Source organism: Carassius carassius, chromosome 31, assembly GCF_963082965.1.
Source record: "Carassius carassius chromosome 31, fCarCar2.1, whole genome shotgun sequence".
In the NCBI taxonomy this organism is placed as follows: domain Eukaryota; kingdom Metazoa; phylum Chordata; class Actinopteri; order Cypriniformes; family Cyprinidae; genus Carassius; species Carassius carassius.
This window is the reverse complement of record NC_081785.1, coordinates 3,876,780-3,901,161: the sequence shown is the minus strand read 5'-3', so window position 1 is coordinate 3,901,161 and position 24,382 is coordinate 3,876,780. Positions and strand designations below refer to the sequence as shown.

The window sequence follows — 24,382 nt, the reverse complement described above, 5'->3', positions numbered from 1 at the left end:
AGTTTAAAAAAAAGGTTGCTTTATTTCAAAACAGTTACCAGGGTGGCAGAGTGGTGAAGGCGTTGGACTTAAGAGCCAATGGACAAATGTCCTCGTGGGTTCGAACCCTACTCCTGGTAGACCAATGTGAATTTTAAATGGAATACAGTAATTTGGCTGTACAGTATAAAGTTGCTTAATACTTAAATACCAGTTAAAAAAAAGGTTGCTTTATGTCAAAAAAGTAACCAGGGTGGCCGAGTGGTGAAGGCGTTGGACTTAAGATCCAATGGACAAATGTCCTCGTGGGTTCGAACCCCACTCCTGGTAGACAAATGAGAATTTAAAAAAGAAAACAATAATTTGCTTGAATATTTGGCTGTACAGTATGAGTTTCTGTTACAAACAAATTGCTTAATACTTAAATGGCAGTTTAAAAAAAAGGTTGCTTTATTTCAAAACAATTACCAGGGTGGCAGAGTGGTGAAGGCCTTGGACTTAAGAGCCAACGGACAAATGTCCTCGTGGGTTCGAACCCTACTCCTGGTAGACCAATGAGAATTTTAAAAAGAAAACAATGATTTGGTTGTATATTTGGCTGTACAGTATGAGTTTCTGTTACAAACAAATTGCTTAATACTTAAATGCCAGTTTAAATAAAAGGTTGCTTTACTTCAAAACAGTTACCAGGGTGGAAGAGTGGTGAAGGCGTTGGACTTAAGAGCCAAAGGACAAATGTCCTCGTGGGTTCCAACCCTACTCCTGGTAGACCAATGTGAATTTTAAATGGAATACAGTAATTTGGCTGTACAGTAAATAGTTGTGTTACTAAAAATTACTAAGTTCTTCAGTACCAATAAAAAAAGGTTGTTTTGTTTTGAAAGAGTAACCAGGATGGCCAAGAGGTTAAGATGTTGAACTTAAGATCAAATGGACAAATGTCCTTTGTCGATTCGAACCCCATTCCTGGTAGACCACTGATAAACTTAAAAAGAAAATGATAATTCAGCTGTACAGTATGAGTTTCTGTTACAAACAAATTGCTTAATACTTAAATACCAGTTAAAAAAAAGGTTGTTTTATTTCAAAAGAGAAACCAGGATGGCCGAGAGGTTAAGGCGTTGGACTTAAGATCCAATGGACAAATGTCCTCCTGGGTTCGAACCCCACTCCTGGTAGACAAATGAGAATTTTAAAAAGAAAACAATAATGTGCTTGTATATTTGGCTGTACAGTATGAGTTTCTTTTACAAACAAATTGCTTAATACTTAAATGCCAGTTTAAAAAAAAGGTTGCTTTATTTCAAAACAGTTACCAGGGTGGCAGAGTGGTGAAGGCGTTGGACTTAAGAGCCAATGGACAAATGTCCTCGTGGGTTCGAACCCTACTCCTGGTAGACCAATGTGAATTTTAAATGGAATACAGTAATTTGGCTGTACAGTATATAGTTGTGTTACTAAAAATTACTAAGTTCTTCAGTACCAATAAAAAAAGGTTGTTTTGCTTTGAAAGAGTAACCAGGATGGCCAAGAGGTTAAGATGTTGAACTTAAGATCAAATGGACAAATGTCCTTTGTCGATTCGAACCCCATTCCTGGTAGACCACTGATAAACTTAAAAAGAAAATGATAATTCAGCTGTACAGTATGAGTTTCTGTTACAAACAAATTGCTTAATACTTAAATACCAGTTAAAAAAAAGGTGGCTTTATGTCAAAAAAGTAACCAGGGAGGCCGAGTGGTGAAGGCGTTGGACTTAAGATCCAATGGACAAATGTCCTCGTGGGTTCGAACCCCACTCCTGGTAGACAAATGAGAATTTTAAAAAGAAAACAATAATTTGCTTGAATATTTGGCTGTACAGTATGAGTTTCTGTTACAAACAAATTGCTTAATAATTAAATGGCAGTTTAAAAAAAAGGTTGCTTTATTTCAAAACAATTACCAGGGTGGCAGAGTGGTGAAGGCCTTGGACTTAAGAGCCAATGGACAAATGTCCTCGTGGGTTCGAACCCTACTCCTGGTAGACCAATGAGAATTTTAAAAAGAAAACAATGATTTGGTTGTATATTTGGCTGTACAGTATGAGTTTCTGTTACAAACAAATTGCTTAATACTTAAATGCCAGTTTAAATAAAAGGGTGCTTTACTTCAAAACAGTAACCAGGGTGGCCGAGAGGTTAAGGCGTTGGACTTAAGAGCCAATGGACAAATGTCATCGTCGGTTCGAACCCCATTACTGGTAGACCACTGATAAACTTAAAAAGAAGATGATAATTCAGCTGTACAGTATGAGTTTCTGTTACAAACAAATTGCTTAATACTTAAATACCAGTTAAAAAAAGGTTGCTTTATGCCAAAAAACTTACCAGTGTGGCAGAGTGGTGAAGGCGTTGGACTTAAGAGCCAATGGACAAATGTCCTCGTGGGTTCGAACCCTACTCCTGGTAGACCAATCTGAATTTTAAATGGAATACAGTAATTTGGCTGTACAGTATAAAGTTGTGTTACTAAAAATTACTAAGTTCTTCAGTACCAATGAAAAAAAGGATGTTTTATTTCAAAAGAGGAACCAGAATGGCCGAGAGGTTAAGGCGTTGGACTTAAGATCCAATGGACAAATGTCCTCGTGGGTTTGAACCCCACTCCTGGTAGACAAATTGGAATTTTAAAAGGAAAACAATAATTTGGCTGTACAGTATATAGTTGTGTTACTAAAAATTACTAAGTTCTTCAGTACCAATAAAAAAAGGTTGTTTTGCTTTGAAAGAGTAACCAGGATGGCCAAGAGGTTAAGATGTTGAACTTAAGATCAAATGGACAAATGTCCTTTGTCGATTCGAACCCCATTCCTGGTAGACCACTGATAAACTTAAAAAGAAAATGATAATTCAGCTGTACAGTATGAGTTTCTGTTACAAACAAATTGCTTAATACTTAAATACCAGTTAAAAAAAAGGTTGCTTTATGTCAAAAAAGTTACCAAGGTGGCCGAGTGGTGAAGGCGTTGGACTTAAGATCCAATGGACAAATGTCCTCGTGGGATCGAACCCCACTCCTGGTAGACAAATGAGAATTTAAAAAAGAAAACAATAATTTGCTTGAATATTTGGCTGTACAGTATGAGTTTCTGTTACAAACAAATTGCTTAATACTTAAATGGCAGTTTAAAAAAAAGGTTGCTTTATTTCAAAAAAGTAACCAGGGTGGCCGAGTGGTGAAGGCGTTGGACTTAAGAGCCAATGGACCAATGTCCTCGTGGGTTCGAACCCCACTTCTGGTAGACAAATGAGAATTATAAAAACAAAACAATTATTTGGTTGTATATTTGGCTGTACAGTATGAGTTTCTGTTACAAACAAATTGCTTAATACTTAAATGCCAGTTTAAAAAAAGGTTGCTTTAAATCAAAACAGTGCCCAGGATGGCTGGGTGGTGAAGGCATTGGACTTAAGAGCCAATGGACAAATGTCATTGTCGGTTCGAACCCCATTCCTGGTAGACCACTGATAAACTTAAAAAGAAAATGATAATTCAGCTGTACAGTCTGAGTTTCTGTTACAAACAAATTGCTTAATACTTAAATACCAGTTAAAAAAAAGGTTGCTTTATGTCAAAAAAGTAACCAGGGTTGCTGAGTGGTGAAGGCGTTGGACTTAAGATCCAATAGACAAATGTCCTTGTGGGTTCGAACCCCACTCATGTTAGACAAATGAGAATTTTAAAAGGAAAACAATAATTTGCTTGTATATTTGGCTGTACAGTATGAGTTTCTGTTACAAACAAATTGCTTAATACTTAAATGCCAGTTTAAAAAAAAAGGTTGCTTTATTTCAAAACAGTTACCAGGGTGGCAGAGTGAAGGCATTGGACTTAAGAGCCAATGGACAAATGTCCTCGTGGGTTCCAACCCTACTCATGTTAGACCAATGTGAATTTTAAATGGAATACAGTAATTTGGCTGTACAGTATAAAGTTGTGTTACTAAAAATTACTTAGTAAAAAATTACTCAGTTCTTAAATACCAGTTTTAAAAAAAGTTGTTTAATTATTGACAGAGTAACCAGGATGGCAGAGAGGTTAAGGCGTTGGACTTAAGATCCAATGCACAAATGTCCTCGTGGGTTCGAACCTCACTCCTGTTAGACAAATGAAAATTTTAAAAGGAAAACAATAATTTGGCTGTACAGTAAATAGTTATGTTACTATAAATTACTAAGTTCTTCAGTACCAATGAAAAAAAGGTTGTTTTATTTCAAAAGAGAAACCAGGATGGCTGAGAGGTTAAGGCGTTGGACTTAAGAGCCAATGGACAAATGTCATCGTCAGTTTGAGCCCCACTCCTGGTAGACAAATAAGAATTTCAGAAGGAAAACAATAATTTGGCTGTACAGTAAATAATTGTGTTACTATAAATTACTAAGTTCTTCAGTACCAATTAAAAAAAGGTTGTTTTTTTTCAAAAGAGAAATCAGGATGGCCGAGAGGTTAAGGCATTGGACTTAAGATCCAATGGACAAATGTCCTCGTGGGTTCGAACCCCACTTCTGGTAGACAAATTTGAATTTTAAAAGCAAAACAATAATTTGGCTGTACAGTATATAGTTGTGTTACTAAAAATTACTAAGTTCTTCAGTACCAAAAAAAAAAAGGTTGTTTTGCTTTGAAAGAGTAACCAGGATGGCCAAGAGGTTAAGATGTTGGACTTAAGATCAAATGGACAAATGTCCTTGTGGGTTCGAACCCCACTCCTGGTAGGCCAATGTGAATTTTAAATGGAATACAGTAATTTGGCTGTACTGTATAAAGTTGTGTTACTAAAAATTACGTAGTTCTTAAGTACCAGTTTAAAAAAAAGTAGTTTACTATCAAAAGAGTAACCAGGATGGCTGAGAGATTAAGGTGTTAGACTTAAGATCCAATGGACAAATGTCCTCGTGGGTTCGAACCCCACTCCTGGTAGAAAAATAAGAATTTTAAAAAGAAAACAATAATTTGGTTGTATATTTGGCTGTACAGTATAAGTTTCTTTTACAAACAAATTGCTTAATACTTAAATGCCAGTTTAAAAAAAAGGTTGCTTTATTTTAAAGCAGTAACCAGGGTGGCCGAGTGGTGAAAGCATTGGACTTAAGAGCCAATGGACAAATGTCATCGTCGGTTCGAACCCCATTCCTGGTAGACCACTGATAAACTTAAAAAGAAAATGATAATTCAGCTGTACAGTATGTTTCTGTTACAAACAAATTGCTTAATACTTAAGTACCAGTTAAAAAAAAGGTTGCTTTATTTAAAAAGAGAAACCAGGATGGCCGAGAGGTTAAGGCGTTGGACTTAAGATCCAATGGACAAATGTCTTTGTGGGTTTGAACCCCACTCCTGGTAGACAAATGAAAACAATAATGTGCTTGTATATTTGGCTGTACAGTATGAGTTTCTTTTACAAACAAATTGCTTAATAGTTAAATGCCAGTTTAAAAAAAAGGTTGCTTTATTTCAAAACAGTAACCAGGGTGGCCGAGTGGTGAAGGCATTGGACTTTAGAGCCAATTGACAAATGTCATCGTCGGTTCGAACCCCATTCCTGGTAGACCACTGATAAACTTAAAAAGAAAATGATAATTCAGCTGTACATTATGAGTTTTTGTTACAAACAAATTGCTTAATACTTAAATACCAGTTTAAAAAAAAGGTTGCTTTATGTCAAAAAAGTAACCAGGGTGGCCGAGTGGTGAAGGTGTTGGACTTAAGATCCAATGGACAAATGTCCTCGTGGGTTCGAACCCCACTCCTGGTAGACAAATGAGAATTTAAAAAAGAAAACAATAATTTGCTTGAATATTTGGCTGTACAGTATGAGTTTCTGTTACAAAAAATTGCTTAATACTTAAATGCCAGTTTAAAAAAAAAAGGTTGCTTTATTTCAAAACAGTTACCAGGGTGGCAGAGTGGTGAAGAAGTTGGACTTTGTGGGTTTGAACCCTACTCCTGGTAGACCAATGTGAATTTTAAAAGGAAAACAATAATTTGGCTGTACAGTAAATAGTTGTGTTACTATAAATTACTAAGTTCTTCAGTACCAATGAAAAAAAGGTTTTTTTTTTTCAAAAGAGAAACCAGGATGGCCGAGAGGTTAAGGCGTTGGACTTAAGATCCAATGGACAAATGTCATCGTCAGTTCGAGCCCCACTCCTGGTAGACAAATGAGAATTTCAGAAGGAAAACAATAATTTGGCTGTACAGTAAATAGTTGTGTTACTATAAATTACTAAGTTCTTCAGTACCAATTAAAAAAAGGTTGTTTTTTTTCAATAGAGAAACCAGGTTGGCTGAGAGGTTAAGGCGTTGGACTTAAGATCCAATGGACAAATGTCCTCGTGGGTTCGAACCCCACTCCTGGTAGACAAATTGGAATTTTAAAAGGAAAACAATGATTTGGCTGTACAGTATATAGTTGTGTTACTAAAAATTACTAAGTTCTTCATTACCAATAAAAAAAAAGGTCGTTTTGCTTTGAAAGAATAACCAGGATGGCCAATAGGTTAAGATGTTGGACTTAAGATCAAATGGACAAATGTCCTTGTGGGTTCGAACCCCACTCCTGGTAGGCCAATGTGAATTTTAAATGGAGTACAGTAATTTGGCTGTACCATATAAAGTTGTGTTACTAAAAATTACTTAATTCTTAAGTACCAGTTTAAAAAAAAAGTAGTTTACTATCTAAAGAGTAACCAGGATGGCCGAGAGATTAAGGTGTTGGACTTAAGATCCAATGGACAAATGTCCTCGTGGGTTCGAACCCAACTCCTGGTAGACAAATGAGAATTTTAAAAAGAAAACAATAATTTGCTTGTATATTTGGCTGTACAGTATGAGTTTCTGTTACAAACAAATTGCTTAATACTTAAATGCCAGTTTAAAAAAAAGTGTTGCTTTGTTTCAAAACAGTAACCAGGGTGGCCGAGTGGTGAAGGCGTTGGACTTAAGAGCCAACGGACAAATGTCCTCGTGGGTTCGAACCCTACTCCTGGTAGACCAATGTGAATTTTAAATGGAATACAGTAATTTGGCTGTACAGTATAAAGTTGTGTTACTAAAAATTACTTAGTAAAAATTACTTAGTTCTTAAATACCTTTTTTTAAAAAAGTTGTTTAATTATTGACAGAGTAACCAGGATGGCCGAGAGGTTAAGGCGTTGGACTTAAGATCCAATGGACAAATGTCCTCGTGGGTTCGGGTGGTAGACAAATGAAAATTTTAAAAGGAAAACAATAATTTGGCTGTACAGTAAATAGTTGTGTTACTATAAATTACTAACTTCTTCAGTACCAATGAAAAAAAGGTTGTTTTATTTCAAACGAGAAACCAGGATGGCCGAGAGGTTAAGGCATTGGACTTAAGAGCCAATGTGCAAATGTCATCGTCAGTTCGAGCCCCACTCCTGGTAGACAAATGAGAATTCAGAAGGAATACAGTAATTTGGCTGTACTGTATAAAGTTGTGTTACTAAAAATTACTTAGTTCTTAAGTACCAGTTTAAAAAAAAAAGTAGTTTACTATCAAAAGAGTAAGCAGGATGGCCGAGAGATTAAGGTGTTACACTTAAGATCCAATGGACAAATGTCCTCGTGGGTTCGAACCCCACTCCTGGTAGACAAATGAGAATTTTAAAAAGAAAACAATAATTTGGTTGTATATTTGGCTGTACAGTATGAGTTTCTTTTACAAACAAATTGCTTAATACTTAAATGCCAGTTTAAAAAAAAGGTTGCTTTATTTTAAAACAGTAACCAGGGTGGCCGAGTGGTGAAGACATTGGACTTAAGAGCCAATGGACAAATGTCATCGTCGGTTCGAACCCCATTCCTGGTAGACCACTGATGAACTTAAAATGAAAATGATAATTCAGCTGTACAGTACGAGTTTCTGATACAAACAAATTGCTTAATACTTAAGTACCAGTTAAAAAAAAGGTTGCTTTACTTAAAAAGAGAAACCAGGATGGCTGAGAGGTTAAGGCGTTGGACTTAAGATCCAATGGACAAATGTCTTTGTGGGTTTGAATCCCACTCCTGGTAGGCAAATGAGAATTTAAAAAAGAAAACAATAATGTGCTTGTATATTTGGCTGTACAGTACGAGTTTCTTTTACAAACAAATTGCTTAATACTTAAATGCCAGTTTAAAAAAGAGGTTGCTTTATTTCAAAACAGTTACCAGGGTGGCAGAGTGGTGAAGGCGTTGGACTTAAGAGCCAATGGACAAATGTCCTCGTGGGTTCGAACCCTACTCCTGGTAGAACAATGTGAATTTTAAATGGAATACAGTAATTTGGCTGTACAGTATAAAGTTGTATTACTAAAAATTACTAAGTTCTTCAGTACCAATGAAAAAAAGTTTGTTTTATTTCAAAAGAGAAACCAGGATGGCCGAGAGGTTAAGGCGTTGGACTTAAGATCCAATGGACAAATGTCCCCGTGGGTTCGAACCCCACTCCTGGTAGACAAATGAGAATTTTAAAAAGAAAACAATAATTTGGTTGTATATTTGGCTGTACAGTATGAGTTTCTTTTACAAACAAATTGCTTAATACTTAAATGCCAGTTTAAAAAAAGGTTGCTTTATTTTAAAACAGTAACCAGGGTGGCCGAGTGGTGAAAGCATTGGACTTAAGAGCCAATGGACAAATGTCATCGTCGGTTCGAACCCCATTCCTGGTAGACCACTGATAAACTTAAAATGAAAATGATAATTCAGCTGTACAGTATGAGTTTCTGTTACAAACAAATTGCTTAATACTTAAGTACCAGTTAAAAAAAAAGGTTGCTTTATTTAAAAAGAGAAACCAGGATGGCCGAGAGGTTAATGCGTTGGACTTAAGATCCAATGGACAAATGGCTTCGTGGATTCGAACCCCACTCCTGGTAGACAATGAGAATTTTAAAAAGAAAACAATAATGTGCTTGTATATTTGGCTGTACAGTACGAGTTTCTTTTACAAACAAATTGCTTAATACTTAAATGCCAGTTTAAAAAAGAGGTTGCTTTATTTCAAAACAGTTACCAGGGTGGCAGAGTGGTGAAGGCGTTGGACTTAAGAGCCAATGGACAAATGTCCTCGTGGGTTCGAACCCTACTCCTGGTAGACCAATGTGAATTTTAAATGGAATACAGTAATTTGGCTGTACAGTATAAAGTTGTATTACTAAAAATTACTAAGTTCTTCAGTACCAATGAAAAAAAGGTTGTTTTATTTCAAAAGAGAAACCAGGATGGCCGAGAGGTTAAGGCGTTGGACTTAAGATCCAATGGACAAATGTCCCCGTGGGTTCGAACCCCACTCCTGGTAGACAAATGAGAATTTTAAAAAGAAAACAATAATTTGGTTGTATATTTGGCTGTACAGTATGAGTTTCTTTTACAAACAAATTGCTTAATACTTAAATGCCAGTTTAAAAAAAAGGTTGCTTTATTTTAAAACAGTAACCAGGGTGGCCGAGTGGTGAAAGCATTGGACTTAAGAGCCAATGGACAAATGTCATCGTCGGTTCGAACCCCATTCCTGGTAGACCACTGATAAACTTAAAATGAAAATGATAATTCAGCTGTACAGTATGAGTTTCTGTTACAAACAAATTGCTTAATACTTAAGTACCAGTTAAAAAAAAAGGTTGCTTTATTTAAAAAGAGAAACCAGGATGGCCGAGAGGTTAATGCGTTGGACTTAAGATCCAATGGACAAATGGCTTCGTGGGTTCGAACCCCACTCCTGGTAGACAATGAGAATTTTAAAAAGAAAACAATAATGTGCTTGTATATTTGGCTGTACAGTACGAGTTTCTTTTACAAACAAATTGCTTAATACTTAAATGCCAGTTTAAAAAAAAGGTTGCTTTATTTCAAAACAGTTACCAGGGTGGCAGAGTGGTGAAGGCGTTGGACTTAAGAGCCAATGGACAAATGTCCTCGTGGGTTCGAACCCTACTCCTGGTAGACCAATGTGAATTTTAAATGGAATACAGTAATTTGGCTGTACAGTATAAAGTTGTGTTACCAAAAATTACTAAGTTCTTCAGTACCAATGAAAAAAAGGTTGTTTTATTTCAAAAGAGAAACCAGGATGGCCGAGAGGTTAAGGCGTTGGACTTAAGATCCAATGGACAAATGTCCTTGTGGGTTCAAACCCCACTCCTGGTAGCCAAATGAGAATTTTAAAAAGAAAACAATAATTTGGTTGTATATTTGGCTGTACAGTATGAGTTTCTTTTACAAACAAATTGCTTAATACTTAAATGCCAGTTTAAAAAAAAGGTTGCTTTATTTTAAAACAGTAACCAGGGTGGCCGAGTGGTGAAAGCATTGGACTTAAGAGCCAATGGACAAATGTCATCGTCGGTTTGAACCCCATTCCTGGTAGACCACTGATAAACTTAAAATGAAAATGATAATTCAGCTGTACAGTATGAGTTTCTGTCACAAAAAAATTGCTTAATACTTCAGTACCAGTTAAAAAAAAGGTTGCTTTATTTAAAAAGAGAAACCAGGATGGCCGAGAGGTTAAGGCGTTGGACTTAAGATCCAATGGACAAATGTCTTCGTGGGTTCGAACCCCACTCCTGGTAGACAAATGAGAATTTTAAAAAGAAAACAATAATGTGCTTGTATATTTGGCTGTACAGTATGAGTTTCTTTTACAAACAAATTGCTTAATACTTAAATGCCAGTTTAAAAAAAAGGTTGCTTTATTTCAAAACAGTTACCAGGATGGCCGAGAGGTTAAGGCGTTGGACTTAAGATCCAATGGACAAATGTCCTCGTGGGTTCGAACCCCACTCCTGGTAGACAAATTGGAATTTTAAAAGGAAAACAATAATTTGGCTGTACAGTATATAGTTGTGTTACTAAAAATTACTAAGTTCTTCAGTACCAATAAAAAAAGGTTGTTTTGCTTTGAAAGAGTAACCAGGATGGCCAAGAGGTTAAGATGTTGAACTTAAGATCAAATGGACAAATGTCCTTGTGGGTTCGAACCCCACTCCTGGTAGGCCAATGTGAATTTTAAATGGAATACAGTAATTTGGCTGTACTGTATAAAGTTGTGTTACTAAAAATTACTTAGTAAACTACTTTTTTTTTTAAAATTGGTACTTAAGAACTATCAAAAGAGTAACCAGGATGGCCGAGTGATTAAGATGTTAGACTTAAGATCCAATGGACAAATGTCCTCGTAGGTTCGAACCCCACTTCTGGTAGACAAATGAGAATTTTAAAAAGAAAACAATAATTTGCTTGTATATTTGGCTGTACGGTATGAGTTTCTGTTACAAACAAATTGCTGAATACTTACAGTGTTTCTCGATTGGTTTGGCTCATTTCTTGAAACCGAGATGACATTCTCAAAATAACATGGACAAATCTCCAAACCACCTTGCAATTGTTCACAACAGAATGTCATTTTTCATTGGTTTTATCAAATTGCAAATGCTTTAGTACATGTCTCAAGTGACTCTGTGCTTTTTTTCAAATGATTATGTACAAGTAGCTACAGTTAGCACAATGAGCCCACATTTAGCACATTTTCCAAATAAATAGATCTTGCTGATCTAAACTGATTAGTTGATTTTTCAGTGAAATGGTTACTCTCTCCAAAACATATCAGCATGGTTTCATTGTGTAAGTCATCATATGCACAATTGTCTGTTCAACTGTCAAAATTAGTCAAAGATATAATACCATGAAAGAATTTCTTGGAACATTTGATAAATTTATGACAGTACTTGACAATCAATCAGCTTGGAGGTGGAGGGTGTATGAGCATCAGGCTCAAGACCAGAGGGCCCTGCTGCATGCAATGGATGCTGCATGTGAGGACATCACAGGGGATCAATGTAGGGGATGGTTGAGACATTCACGCCGTTTCTTCCCTCGCTGCATCGCAAGAGAAAATATCCGTTGCGATGTGGATGAGAATTTATGGCCTAACAGAGAGCAGCGCGTCGATGGCCAGGAGGATGAGGATGGTGGCCAGGAAAGAGAGGGTGACAATGGCGACCACTGAAAATATTACTGTACTATAGTTCTGAAACTTTATTTACAGTATGGTAGGCTAGAGTTTTTTTTGTTTTTTGTTTGTGTTTATAACTGTTCACATTTACAGAATCCTGTATATGTTTTCTTTTCACAGTATGTTCTCTAATGTTAACATTTCTTTGTACGAATAAAAATGTTTACAGTTTCCTTGAGTATGAGTGGTTTATTGGAGACTGATTTTACTGTGAAATCTTTTAGTTTTATTCATAGTGGTATTCTGTTGCTAGACCTGTGCCTCAGTGACAAAACGTCTAAGCATTTTGACTTGCAGTGCTTAAACAATGCCAAAGGTATAATGCATTTTGGGGGCATTGACTATTTATATGAGAAGGATATTTAGTTTTGACACATGGATAAACTGTTTTGGGAGAGATATCAGCTTTTGCAGGGGATCCATGGTGTTGTGCTAAACCATTCAGGTTATTTTGACAAAAGCACTAAATGAATGCACATGTGCCAAGGCAATTGAGAAGGATCTGTGCTATTTTGACTGTAATGACCTTTTATATGGGAAAGGAATCTGCTTTTGAAGCATGGAAGAAGAGTTTGGGGAAAGATATTTGATTTTGCTAGTGAGCTATAATGTTGAGCAGAACTGTAAGACTGTTTGGCCAAATGACCTTATGGTTTTGAGAATGTCATCTCGGTTTCAAGAAATGAGCCAAACCAATCGAGAAAAACTGTAATAAAAATGTTTACAGTTTCCTTGAGTATGAGTGGTTTATTGGAGGCTGATTTTACTGTAAAATCTTTTAGTTTTATTCATAGTGGTATTCCGTTGCTAGACCTGTGCCTCAGTGACAAAACGTCTAAGCATTTTGACTTGCAGTGCTTAAACAATGCCAAAGGTATAATGCATTTTGGGGGCATTGACTATTTATATGAGAAGGATATTTAGGTTTGACACATGGATAAACTGTTTTGGGAGAGATATGAGCTTTTGCAGGGGATCCATGGTGTTGTGCTAAACCATCCAGGTTATTTTGACAAAAGCACTAAATGAATGCACATGTGCCAAGGCAATTGAGAAGGATCTGTGCTATTTTGACTGTACTGACCTATTATATGGGAAAGGAATCTGCTTTTGAAGCATGGAAGAAGAGTTTGGGGAAAGATATTTGATTTTGCTAGTGAGCTATAATGTTGAGCAGAACTGTAAGACTGTTTGGCCAAATGACCTTATGGTTTTGAGAATGTCATCTCGGTTTCAAGAAATGAGCCAAACCAATCGAGAAAAACTGTTAATGCCAGTTTAAAAAAAAGGTTGCTTTATTTCAAAACAGTAACCAGGGTGGCCGAGTGGTGAAGGCATTGGACTTAAGAGCCAATGGACAAATGTCATCGTCGGTTCGAACCCCATTCCTGGTAGACCACTGATAAACTTAAAAAGAAAATGATAATTCAGCTGTACAGTATGAGTTTCTATTACAAACAAATTGCTTAATACTTAAATACCAGTTAAAAAAAAGGTTGCTTTTTGTCAAAAAAGTAACCAGGGTGGCCGAGTGGTAAAGGCGTTGGACTTAAGAGCCAATGGACAAATGTCCTCGTGGGTTCGAACCCCACTCCTGGTAGACAAATGAGAATTTAAAAAAGAAAACAATAATTTGCTTGAATATTTGGCTGTACAGTATGAGTTTCTGTTACAAACAAATTGCTTAATACTTAAATGGAAGTTTAAATAAAAGGTTGCTTTACTTCAAAACAGTAACCAGGGTGGCTGAGAGGTTAAGGCGTTGGACTTAAGAGCCAATGGACAAATGTCATCGTTGGTTCGAACCCCATTCCTGGTAGACCACTGATAAACTTAAAAAGAAAATAATAATTCAGCTGTATAGTATGAGTTTCTATTACAAACAAATTGCTTAATACTTAAATACCAGTTAAAAAAAAGGTTGTTTATGTCAAAAAAGTAACCAGGGTGGCCGAGTGGTGAAGGCGTTGGACTTAAGATCCAATGGACAAATGTCCTCGTGGGTTCGAACCCCACTCCTGGTAGACAAATGAGAATTTTAAAAAGAAAACAATAATTTGCTTGTATATTTGGCTGTACAGTATGAGTTTCTGTTACAAACAAATTGCTTAATACTTAAATGCCAGTTTTAAAAAAAGGTTGCTTTATTTCAAAACAGTTACCAGGGTGGCAGAGTGGTGAAGGTGTTGGACTTAAGAGCCAATGGACAAATGTCATCGTGGGTTAGAACCCCACTCCTGGTAGACAAATTGGAATTTTAAAAGGAAAACAATAATTTGGCTGTACAGTATATAGTTGTCTTACTATAAATTACTGAGATCTTCAGTACCAATGAAAAAAAGGTTGTTTTATTTCAAAAGAGAAACCAGGATGGCCGAGAGGTTAAGGCGTTGGACTTAAGATCCAATGGACAAATGTCCTCGTGGGTTCAAACCCCACTCCTGGTAGACAAATTGGAATTTTAAAAGGAAAACAATAATTTGGCTGTACAGTATATAGTTGTGTTACTATAAATTACTAAGTTCTTCAGTACCAATGAAAAAAAAGGTTGTTTTATTTCAAAAGAGAAGCCAGGATGGCAGCGAGGTTAAGGCGTTGGATTTAAGATCCAATGGACAAATGTCCTCGTGGGTTCGAACCCCACTCCTGGTAGACCAATGTGAATTTTAAAAAGAAAACAATGATTTGGTTGTATATTTGGCTGTACAGTATGAGTTTCTGTTACAAACAAATTGCTTAATACTTAAATGCCAGTTTAAATAAAAGGTTGCTTTACTTCAAAACGGTAACCAGGGTGGCTGAGCGGTTAAGGCGTTGGACTTAAGAGCCAATGGACAAATGTCATCGTGGGTTCGAACCCCACTCCTGGTAGACAAATGAGAATTTTAAAAAGAAAACAATAATTTGGTTGTTTATTTGGCTGTACAGTATGAGTTTCTGTTACAAACAAATTGCTTAATACTTAAATGCCAGTTTTTAAAAAAGGTTGCTTTAATTCAAAACAGTAACCAGGGTGGCCGACTGGTGAAGGCATTGGACTTAATAGCCAATGGACAAATGTCATCGTCGGTTCGAACCCCATTCCTGGTAGACCACTGATAAACTTAAAAAGAAAATGATAATTCAGCTGTACAGTATGAGTTTCTGTTACAAACAAATTGCTTAATACTTAAATACCAGTTAAAAAAAAATTGCTTTATGTCAAAAAAGTAACCAGGGTGGCCGAGTGGTGAAGGCGTTGGACTTAAGATCCAATGGACAAATGTCCTCGTGGGTTTGAACCCCACTCCTGGTAGACAAATGAGAATTTTAAAAAGAAAACAATAATTTGCTTGTATATTTGGCTGTACAGTATGAGTTTCTGTTACAAACAAATTGCTTAATACTTAAATGCCAGTTTTAAAAAAAGGTTGCTTTATTTCAAAACAGTTACCAGGGTGGCAGAGTGGTGAAGGTGTTGGACTTAAGAGCCAATGGACAAATGTCATCGTGGGTTAGAACCCCACTCCTGGTAGACAAATTGGAATTTTAAAAGGAAAACAATAATTTGGCTGTACAGTATATAGTTGTCTTACTATAAATTACTAAGATCTTCAGTACCAATGAAAAAAAGGTTGTTTTATTTCAAAAGAGAAACCAGGATGGCCGAGAGGTTAAGGCGTTGGACTTAAGATCCAATGGACAAATGTCCTCGTGGGTTCGAACCCCACTCCTGGTAGACAAATTGGAATTTTAAAAGGAAAACAATAATTTGGCTGTACAGTATATAGTTGTGTTACTATAAATTACTAAGTTCTTCAGTACCAATGAAAAAAAAGGTTGTTTTATTTCAAAAGAGAAACCAGGATGGCAGCGAGGTTAAGGCGTTGGATTTAAGATCCAATGGACAAATGTTCTCGTCGGTTTGAACCCCACTCTTGGTAGACAAATGAGAATTTTAAAAAGAAAACAATAATTTGGTTGTATATTTGGCTGTACAGTATGAGTTTCTGTTACAAACAAATTGCTCAATACTTAAAGGCCATGTTGCAGGTTAACCAGCACTTTCGATTAATGGGTACATAAATCACTCAAGATATGTATATCATTTTTAAAATGTCTCAAAAATAGTCTTAAAGACCTATTTTTTAAGTTTTTGGTATTAACAGTTTTTTTATGGAACTCGGCGATGACGTCACGTTGGGGAGAAGTCGAGGAAAGGTAGCCTCAGTCTAGTATGATGCCGCGTTCCAGGCAACCCGTAACCCATGTTTTTCCAACCTTAAACCCGTGAAGGTGCACTGGAACGGCAATCAAACTCGTGACTTCCCACCCATGAACTCGTGTCTCGTACTAGATCGATGTACTCCGAGTTCCGAGGTCACACAGCACGCGAAACAACAATGACAGCCCCTACGGATAATACTGCCTACGGATGCAGTTTATGCAAGTGGCACACATTGAAAAAACGATTTTAGGTCAAGGTACCGTTGCAATAAAAAAATCTAGTTACAATTCCTTGCACTCAGAAAGTTTGGCGTAACTTGGCTGGAACGGTACAAAGTCATTAGTCGTGGTATGAAATAGTGATTACGAGCTCAAAAACCTGCCTGGAACGCAGCATCAGAACTAACGTTATAGCGACTGACTGGGATGAGGAAGAGGTGGCAAGAGCCAACATGTATGATGACCTGCAGCTGTGTAATTTCGAACCTGCCAGACGTGAGAGGGCAAATGAGGAATTGGCAAGAACTGATGTCCGTCATAGCTTATTAAATGCATGGTCCAAGGAGAATGAGTGGAGAGTTGGTGAAGTGTCCTGGTGAGTTGCTATCGTTTAGCATCGCAGCAATTAGCACCGGAGCTAGTCTACGAGCAGCAGTGCACAATAACGACACACACACACACACACACACACATATATATATTATTATTATTTATTTTTATTTTTTTTTTACTGTCATTGAGTAGCACCGAGTGAAAAATCAACGTTTTCTTTATATCTAGTGGCAATAATCATGATGTTAGTTCAGATAAGTACCGGTAACCTTTGTCATAGTGTCGTACAACTGGTAAACGTTGTCTTTGTCATCTAGAAATAGAAGGCATCATGCTAGCTATATGGGCATTTTTAAGGGTTTATCTCTTCCTCCGGTGAAAATGTTGTTGCAAACGTAGCCGCGTGTCTGTCGCTGTGTTTGGCAGGTGCTTGTGTGGGCGGTGCTGTCCCGTGGAAACTGCGCTAAAAAGCTTGTGCTGTAGGGAAGTGAGTGCGTTCGGGTCGCTGTTGGTCGATATCTATCTATCTATCTATCTATCTATCTATCTATCTATCTATCTATCTATCTATCTATCTATCTATCTATCTGTCTGTCTGTCTGTCTGTCTGTCTGTCTGTCTGTCTGTCTGTCTGTCTGTCTATCTATCTATATATGTAGTCTATCTATCTATATATATCTATGTATTTATCAGTGTTGGGAAGGTTACTTTGGAAATGTAATACGTCACAGATTACAAGTTCCCCTTATTAAAAATGTAATAGTAGTGTAACTTTTTCAATTACTTTATTAAAGTAATGTAACTAATTACTTTTGAGTACTTTTTGATTACTTTTTTAAATTTGTGAAAATTAAAGAATAATAAATACAAGCATATACATCAACTTAAATACAGTTATCTAATAAGCATGTGTCGTATTCTGTGTAATAAACTCCTGAAACATTGGTGTTTTTTTTTAAACCGCTGTCTCTTTGTATATGATGATAGTTTTCTCAAAATAAGTCAAATGCACATGAAGTGACACTTCAGTTCTAGAAATTCTGGAAAACTCATACAAACAAATTCATGGACAAAACAATTTTTGTATGGACCTGACATAAAAAAAGGTTTAAATCTTTAATTTGGGGACATGCAAAATAATTAAAAGTTCTCTCCTGAACTGCACCTTCACTTCCATTTTTCTCTTCAGTCTCTTTATTTTGCCCTGTTATCCATCTCTCTCATGACTTAAATACTCAAGATTGAACAAAACTATACTTTACAATACAATACTCTACCATACTACAATATCTTTATAGAAAAATCCTAATACTGTACACGAGTCATGTTTTTCCCTTACAAAAAATTACCATGCTTTTATTAGCCTATATAAAAGTAAAATAACCTTGTTTTTTTTTGCAAATGGATTTGTATTTATTTTTAAATAAATACATTTGTAAAATAATTTTACATTTTTTGTTACCACAGTTAAACAATAGTAACCATTTTCTCTGGATTTATAGTTAATTATTAAAATGTTAATTTTCGTAAGGGTTGTGTTGTTGTCTGTCGTAGCTTCCCCAAAAAATCTGATTATTTTTCAGCTAAATTACTACTGTAACATTACAACAGATAATAATGATGTCCTTTATATAGTATTTTGAGTGATGACTTATGAGCAATGTGCTGCTGCTTGATTAAATAAAAAAACAAAGACAAAAAAGCATCTTTACAGATGAAACTGACCTGAAACCCTGAACAGTAGTTCTGCTTCTCTGCTCCAGCAGTCCACTCTATTCTCTCTCTCTCTCTGTCTCTCTCTCTGTCTCTCTCTCTCTCTCTCTCTCTCTCTCTCTCTCTCTCTCTCTCTCTCTCGCATTGATTACTCTGAGTCTGATCCAAACCGTTTGGCGGAGGCGCGGAGAGCGCGCGAGTCACGACTAACACTTCATGACTTATTAGAGATTTATTATTGATTATCAATAATATCAAATGCCGGATTATCAAATTATCGCTTTAGTACATTCGGCGTGCAATTATACAATAACAATATTAAAATAGCGGGACAAATGTCCTCGTGGGTTCGAACCCCACTTCTGGTAGACAAATGAGAACTTTAAAAGTAAAACAATAATTTGGCTGTACAGTATGAGTTTCTGTTACATTCTCTCGTATCTTCCCCATATGTTCTCTCATGCTGCCAAATCACAGATCTGATGCTGAAATTTCTCAGCTAGCTGTGTTATATGATGCCTGTGTCACAAAATTAAGACTGAAGGTGGTTTTATTATGTTCAGTTAAAAACTTATTATCATTTTGGCACAGTTTACATCTGATATTAAAGTGATAGATTGTCCAAAAAGCTAAATATTGTCAACATTTACTCACCCTAAAGTAATTTTAAACAGGCATGTCTTTATTTCTTCTGTGGAACAAAATGAATGGAATCCATAGGACTTAAGACATAGCATGTAAAATTATATCACCCAAAGCCCTTCATTACCATTCACTACAAACCTGCTTTCCAACACATTTCAAACTGACATGCCAACGTCTCTCTGAATTCTGCAACTCGGGTATCATCCAAAAAAATTTTCACTTCACTTGGTCATTCAGTGACGTGACATACAACCAAGTATGGTGACCCATACTGAGATTTTGTACTCTGCATTTAACCCATCCAAAGTGCACACACACCCAGAGCAGTAGGCACCCATTTATGCTGTGGTGCCCAGGGAGCAGTTTTGGGGTTCAGTGCCTTGCTCATTGGCACCTAAGTCATGGTATTGCTGGACCAAGACTCAAACCCACAACCTTAGGTTTAGGAGTCATACTCTCTAACCACTAGGCCCAAGTGCTCGGAACTTGCAACTATGATTATTTCAACTCCACTTGAAGGGGACATTAGCATTGATAGGTGACCATTGCTGCTAGATCTAAGTAAATAATAAAAAGTAGCCTGTTCTATGTTGATTAATCTGTTTAGCTTGCAAAAGCATTTACATATGTTCATATGTTGGTGAAAAAAAGACTTAATAAGAGTAAAGACTAATAAAATGACAAGATCTACATGCAGGCATTTTTGCTACAAGATCGTACCTTGCCCATGCCGGGAGTGTCTTTGACTTTGTTGACTGCCCGTAAAAGGCAGGGTGGAGCAGGGGGCGGAGACATCTGCAGGATGCCGCTGAAGTTGGTGGGAAAAAGGGGTGGATCACATGCCACAGGGAGTGCTGGGCGCTGCTTCTTCTTCTTGGAAGACAGATTCAATTTCTGGGCAGCCCTGAGGACAAACAAACATAAGCAAATTTAAAACTAGAACAGATGTGCGTATGTGTAAAAACACTGCGTTCCCTTGGCTTTTTACATTGATTCCAAGTTTTTGTTTGTTTAAGTAAAGTATTATGTATTGCAAATTTAAAATACAGCTTGCAAAGTTTAAATGTAACAATGCAGACCAAAACTGATTTTGTGAGCAATCAATTGAATCAAACTTAATTTCTAGTGTCCATCTCAGACTGATGAAGATTTGTGAATTGTTAAGCTCTTTCAAGTCATTACATGCATGTCACAGCCAATCAGCAGAGAAGATAGACATCTTTTAGGTCTTCAATGCCACAACAACAACATTTCCAGCATTCTTTTACTGCTGAATGCTCACAGAGAACAGGCAGATTTGAACTTACTCAGGAGAGAAAAACAGAGAGAAGGAGAGCAATAAAGAAAAGTACAAATCAAAATCAAAGCTAATTTATTGTTATGAAACGAAATCCTAAGCCATGCTCCAGAATATCTAAAATTGGACAGACAGACAGACAAATTCAACACTGTTAAACAAAACCAGGATGGCAGAGTAGTTAAGGCAATGGATTTAAGATCCAATGAATGTATATTATCATGGATTCAAACTTAAACTGCTTTTATGTCGTCAATACATTAGAAATTCCAAGTTAAAAATCTGACAGGGGCCAGTTGTGTCTACTTCGCCTTGAAAATGGTCGTCTATGCCTTCACTGACCACCAAACCTCAACAATGTCATTACAAATGGGGTCCAAGTATCTTATATCTCCATGAATTAAGAAATCACACACACCGTGGCAACCAAAGTAATTGAGTTGATCCACATTCATAGGATGATTGTACTCTTGTGTATTTATTTAGTGCTTGAAGAAATATTGAGAATGGCTTTGTCCAACAGGAGCAGGATAAGTGAGGGTTGACTGATTCTAACCACACTGTAGAAAATAATTCTGTGGCTTAGTAAATATTACAGAAATTTGTAACTTTATTAACTTAATAAAATCTCTGAATATCGTGTACTTGATTGTTTGAGTTAAACATACCAAAATAATTGAGTAAAAATCCAACAGTTCATTTTATCTAAAATTTACAGATATATTTAAGTTGTTTTCAATAAAATTATTTAGTATTTGACTAACCAATTATTTCTTTATAATATACTTAATATATTTGTGAAATTTCTATCAAAATATTTGAGAATGTTGAATTAAACTGATCTGTTTCAAGAAACAAAAATATTACTTAATTCAAATCAATATTATTAATATATTTAACACACTCTTAAAATTTGTGTAAGTTTACTCAATTAAAACAATGCACCCCTCCCCCACCCTCTGACGTGACGACAAATCGACGGTTGGTTGAGTCAGTGAGCGCTGGCAGTTTGAACTCTCCAGTCTCCAGACAACAGCTCTCTTCTCAGCGTCTCAGATTTGGTGCATTTCCTCTGTGAAATTCAGGTTTGTGTATGTTTTATTTTATCTATAAAATCTTTACTTTGCTTTAAATCATATTTAATGCAAAACAACATACAGAGGCGTAATTCGACACCTAAACGAGAGTCGCGCCTGTCTTTTTGCATGATTGAAACGCTTTGCATAAACACAAGACTTCATTCCTTATGATAATAAATATAATTATTATCATTTGGATGATAAAATGTCCTCAGAACTGTCACTGTTTGTTTATTGGCAGGTTATGTCAGTCACTCGCAGTATCTATCGGCTGTGAGTGAAACGCAGGACGGCGGTATGAAGTTCAAAGTTCACCCGCAGAGGCGAGTCCGTCTCCGGCACGAGGTGGATATTGGGTTGATTTGATTACACTTGAATTAGGCTACCTGAATTTTTAAATATTTAATTTTTACTTATAAAATGTTTGTTAAATGAGTTTAAATGTAGGCAATATTGTATACAGTGTAAAATGTGCTGTATTGCTGTACTCATTGACAATAAAGGCCAATGTCATGTATACTGGTGGTTGTGTGGAGTACTATTTTACAAAGGTTTAGAGAAAATAAAAAGTTAATATTACTCATTAATAAAAACAGTTAATATTACTCATAAATATTGTTTTTAAATGTTTAAATGTTCAATTATTTCTATTCAATTTTATTTGTTAATGTACCAGATGCAGTTACTCAGATTTACTTAATTTTTTTACTTGCATTTACTCAATTCATACAGTATATTTCATTGATTTCACAGCTTTAAAATTTACTCAATTTGTTTGAGTGTAAAAATGTTTCACCAATAAAATTGAGTAAATAATAGTTAAACTTTTTACAGTGCATAGTCTCTCAGCCTGTTAGAGACTGTTTCAGTTGGCTCTTAGAGAAGTATTGATCAATCAGTCTAGCATTTTCACCTGACCAAGCATATCTGTGCAGAGGCTCATCATCACAGCCTCATTTAGACTCCCACTGGATTAGGGATTGGATGATGGGAGATGAAATTGCTGTTTAAAAAACTGAAACACCTCAAGTGGTCAAATACAAAAAGTTATAAAGGATTTTGATGCAGAGATGAAGAGAGTGATGGTCTGAAAATATGGCATGGGAAAAATAATTAGTTTATTTGTTGCTGGGGACCCAGAAAAGGATTGTAAAACACATTTCCCGCCCCTAATCTATTTATTAAAAAATGTCTTTTCTCATGATTAGGGTGTGATATCTCAAGAGCATGGGCGTCAGTTTGGTTTGAAATGTGGTGGGGACAGAGACGCATTCAGAAGTGCATTTTCAGAAGTGCTGGGTACAATGATGCATTTTTTTTTCTCTTTCGCGCAGGTCATGTTTTGAAAGACGTCCTGTATCTTATTAATGTAAATAAATAAAAATGTATACAAAAATGTGATGATGTCCGACTCGTTTTATGAAGAAGAAAGCCGTACAAAGCATTAGACATATGATATATGACCCACTAATCTGCTTCATATCATCATATAAGTACCATGTTGACAATATGACATGGCCATGACGTGGTTTAATGTACCTAAACAATGATTACCAAATTTCTCTTTCATGGTGCTTTGTTATAACCACTGAAAACGGGGAAAAAAATCGAACCCAAAATCGGGCCTCGCTCTACATTATCCCGCTTATTACATGGCTACCCACCAAATAAATCAATTTGACACAAAATATTGATTTAAAAAAGAGTTTATTGATTTAAACACGATTGTATTGCTTCCGCTAAAGAAAATAGTTCCGTCTCTACGATTAGAATCCTGCCGCGTCCATAGCAACGCTCTGTTTTTCATGGCAACGGTGTTATTATCAAGAAATAACAGACTTCATTCTACAGTGGAATTCAACCAAGCCATGTAATAATTTGATTTAATTCCCAGTACAATTTACCATATCTACACACAACACAACTTAAGCACTACAAATTTTATCAAGATTGAAAAAGCAAAAATATGTGTAGCACATGAACACTATTGACTATCACACCATGATCTGACTGCTCTCAATTCACAACAACATGCATCCATCCAATCTACATCAGGCATTTTGACTAAAACTTGATCCATTCCTCATCATCATCACAACTATTCCAGAATTCAGCAATAGATTCAAGCAATAATTAAACAAGATACTGACTACTCAACAATCATCTCCCCCAATACTTGCTGTATGAACGCAAACCGTAACTAGCTAATTAAGTTGGTGGCTAAGGAAGTCTAACGTAACATTAATTGCAAGAGAAGAATTAAAACAGCCGATCCCTTGTGTGCAAATGCACAAGACCTAGCCATAATACCAGCAAATCTTAATAAACATAAGTTATCGCGTCTTACCTTTGTGTCAATGGTCTGCAGACCCATGCTGTGTGTACAACAACATCCATTTGTTCTACAGGTTATCACTTTGATATGTTATAGTCCATGGCACTAGGATGCAACCTTGTGATATTGTATGAAGGCTAAATGACTTGCTCGTCTATGATACATTCGCCAGAAATTCTGGCCAATCCCAGCAAAGACTAGGTAGCCTCGTTCCCGCTCGTTCACTGTCCATTCCAAACTGTCAACTCATTTGAAAAACATGTCGCGATAGTCATATAGAGAAAATAATAACAGTGACACGATGACTCCCCCTCCCCCAACCTAGAACGTATCCCAATGTTACAGTTGTTGCAGTTTTAATGAACAGAAAAGCGTGTAGCCAGCGCAGCAGCAGAACTCGAGGTTTTCAAAAAAAAAAAAAAAAACAGTGGTGGGTACAAAATGACTCATGACCCCCCCCGAAATCGACGCCTATGCTCAAGAGATATGATACTTTGCCTTTAAAGAATAAT

General features: G+C 36.3%; 1 protein-coding gene and 34 non-coding genes across 35 annotated transcripts in view; 34 read left to right on the top strand and 1 right to left on the bottom strand.

Moving 5' to 3' along the window:
- The window catches only part of LOC132111361 (kinesin-like protein KIF26B), a 149,187-nt gene that overhangs the window by 66,087 nt on the left and 58,718 nt on the right, over positions 1–24,382 (bottom strand). The window contains exon 5 of the mRNA XM_059518583.1: positions 19,880–20,063. Within this exon, the coding sequence (XP_059374566.1) occupies positions 19,880–20,063 (184 nt within the window). The remainder of the gene's footprint in view (positions 1–19,879; positions 20,064–24,382) is intronic.
- On the top strand, positions 37–119 carry trnal-uaa (transfer RNA leucine (anticodon UAA)). Its single transcript has one exon. It is a non-coding gene; the product is annotated as a tRNA-Leu (tRNA).
- On the top strand, positions 227–309 carry trnal-uaa (transfer RNA leucine (anticodon UAA)). The gene has a single exon. It is a non-coding gene; the product is annotated as a tRNA-Leu (tRNA).
- trnal-uaa (transfer RNA leucine (anticodon UAA)) lies at positions 1,075–1,157 on the top strand. The gene has a single exon. It is a non-coding gene; the product is annotated as a tRNA-Leu (tRNA).
- On the top strand, positions 1,294–1,376 carry trnal-uaa (transfer RNA leucine (anticodon UAA)). The gene has a single exon. It is a non-coding gene; the product is annotated as a tRNA-Leu (tRNA).
- trnal-uaa (transfer RNA leucine (anticodon UAA)) lies at positions 1,704–1,786 on the top strand. The gene has a single exon. It is a non-coding gene; the product is annotated as a tRNA-Leu (tRNA).
- Positions 2,551–2,633, top strand: trnal-uaa (transfer RNA leucine (anticodon UAA)). The gene has a single exon. It is a non-coding gene; the product is annotated as a tRNA-Leu (tRNA).
- trnal-uaa (transfer RNA leucine (anticodon UAA)) lies at positions 2,961–3,043 on the top strand. Its single transcript has one exon. It is a non-coding gene; the product is annotated as a tRNA-Leu (tRNA).
- trnal-uaa (transfer RNA leucine (anticodon UAA)) lies at positions 3,180–3,262 on the top strand. Its single transcript has one exon. It is a non-coding gene; the product is annotated as a tRNA-Leu (tRNA).
- trnal-uaa (transfer RNA leucine (anticodon UAA)) lies at positions 4,450–4,532 on the top strand. Its single transcript has one exon. It is a non-coding gene; the product is annotated as a tRNA-Leu (tRNA).
- On the top strand, positions 5,282–5,364 carry trnal-uaa (transfer RNA leucine (anticodon UAA)). The gene has a single exon. It is a non-coding gene; the product is annotated as a tRNA-Leu (tRNA).
- Positions 5,694–5,776, top strand: trnal-uaa (transfer RNA leucine (anticodon UAA)). The gene has a single exon. It is a non-coding gene; the product is annotated as a tRNA-Leu (tRNA).
- Positions 6,095–6,177, top strand: trnal-uaa (transfer RNA leucine (anticodon UAA)). Its single transcript has one exon. It is a non-coding gene; the product is annotated as a tRNA-Leu (tRNA).
- Positions 6,299–6,381, top strand: trnal-uaa (transfer RNA leucine (anticodon UAA)). The gene has a single exon. It is a non-coding gene; the product is annotated as a tRNA-Leu (tRNA).
- On the top strand, positions 6,710–6,792 carry trnal-uaa (transfer RNA leucine (anticodon UAA)). The gene has a single exon. It is a non-coding gene; the product is annotated as a tRNA-Leu (tRNA).
- Positions 6,930–7,012, top strand: trnal-uaa (transfer RNA leucine (anticodon UAA)). Its single transcript has one exon. It is a non-coding gene; the product is annotated as a tRNA-Leu (tRNA).
- trnal-uaa (transfer RNA leucine (anticodon UAA)) lies at positions 7,976–8,058 on the top strand. Its single transcript has one exon. It is a non-coding gene; the product is annotated as a tRNA-Leu (tRNA).
- On the top strand, positions 8,195–8,277 carry trnal-uaa (transfer RNA leucine (anticodon UAA)). The gene has a single exon. It is a non-coding gene; the product is annotated as a tRNA-Leu (tRNA).
- Positions 8,399–8,481, top strand: trnal-uaa (transfer RNA leucine (anticodon UAA)). Its single transcript has one exon. It is a non-coding gene; the product is annotated as a tRNA-Leu (tRNA).
- Positions 9,042–9,124, top strand: trnal-uaa (transfer RNA leucine (anticodon UAA)). Its single transcript has one exon. It is a non-coding gene; the product is annotated as a tRNA-Leu (tRNA).
- Positions 9,246–9,328, top strand: trnal-uaa (transfer RNA leucine (anticodon UAA)). Its single transcript has one exon. It is a non-coding gene; the product is annotated as a tRNA-Leu (tRNA).
- trnal-uaa (transfer RNA leucine (anticodon UAA)) lies at positions 9,672–9,754 on the top strand. Its single transcript has one exon. It is a non-coding gene; the product is annotated as a tRNA-Leu (tRNA).
- trnal-uaa (transfer RNA leucine (anticodon UAA)) lies at positions 9,890–9,972 on the top strand. The gene has a single exon. It is a non-coding gene; the product is annotated as a tRNA-Leu (tRNA).
- trnal-uaa (transfer RNA leucine (anticodon UAA)) lies at positions 10,094–10,176 on the top strand. The gene has a single exon. It is a non-coding gene; the product is annotated as a tRNA-Leu (tRNA).
- trnal-uaa (transfer RNA leucine (anticodon UAA)) lies at positions 10,519–10,601 on the top strand. The gene has a single exon. It is a non-coding gene; the product is annotated as a tRNA-Leu (tRNA).
- trnal-uaa (transfer RNA leucine (anticodon UAA)) lies at positions 10,738–10,820 on the top strand. The gene has a single exon. It is a non-coding gene; the product is annotated as a tRNA-Leu (tRNA).
- On the top strand, positions 13,561–13,643 carry trnal-uaa (transfer RNA leucine (anticodon UAA)). Its single transcript has one exon. It is a non-coding gene; the product is annotated as a tRNA-Leu (tRNA).
- Positions 13,985–14,067, top strand: trnal-uaa (transfer RNA leucine (anticodon UAA)). The gene has a single exon. It is a non-coding gene; the product is annotated as a tRNA-Leu (tRNA).
- Positions 14,204–14,286, top strand: trnal-uaa (transfer RNA leucine (anticodon UAA)). The gene has a single exon. It is a non-coding gene; the product is annotated as a tRNA-Leu (tRNA).
- Positions 14,408–14,490, top strand: trnal-uaa (transfer RNA leucine (anticodon UAA)). The gene has a single exon. It is a non-coding gene; the product is annotated as a tRNA-Leu (tRNA).
- Positions 14,613–14,695, top strand: trnal-uaa (transfer RNA leucine (anticodon UAA)). The gene has a single exon. It is a non-coding gene; the product is annotated as a tRNA-Leu (tRNA).
- Positions 14,832–14,914, top strand: trnal-uaa (transfer RNA leucine (anticodon UAA)). Its single transcript has one exon. It is a non-coding gene; the product is annotated as a tRNA-Leu (tRNA).
- On the top strand, positions 15,256–15,338 carry trnal-uaa (transfer RNA leucine (anticodon UAA)). Its single transcript has one exon. It is a non-coding gene; the product is annotated as a tRNA-Leu (tRNA).
- On the top strand, positions 15,475–15,557 carry trnal-uaa (transfer RNA leucine (anticodon UAA)). Its single transcript has one exon. It is a non-coding gene; the product is annotated as a tRNA-Leu (tRNA).
- Positions 15,679–15,761, top strand: trnal-uaa (transfer RNA leucine (anticodon UAA)). The gene has a single exon. It is a non-coding gene; the product is annotated as a tRNA-Leu (tRNA).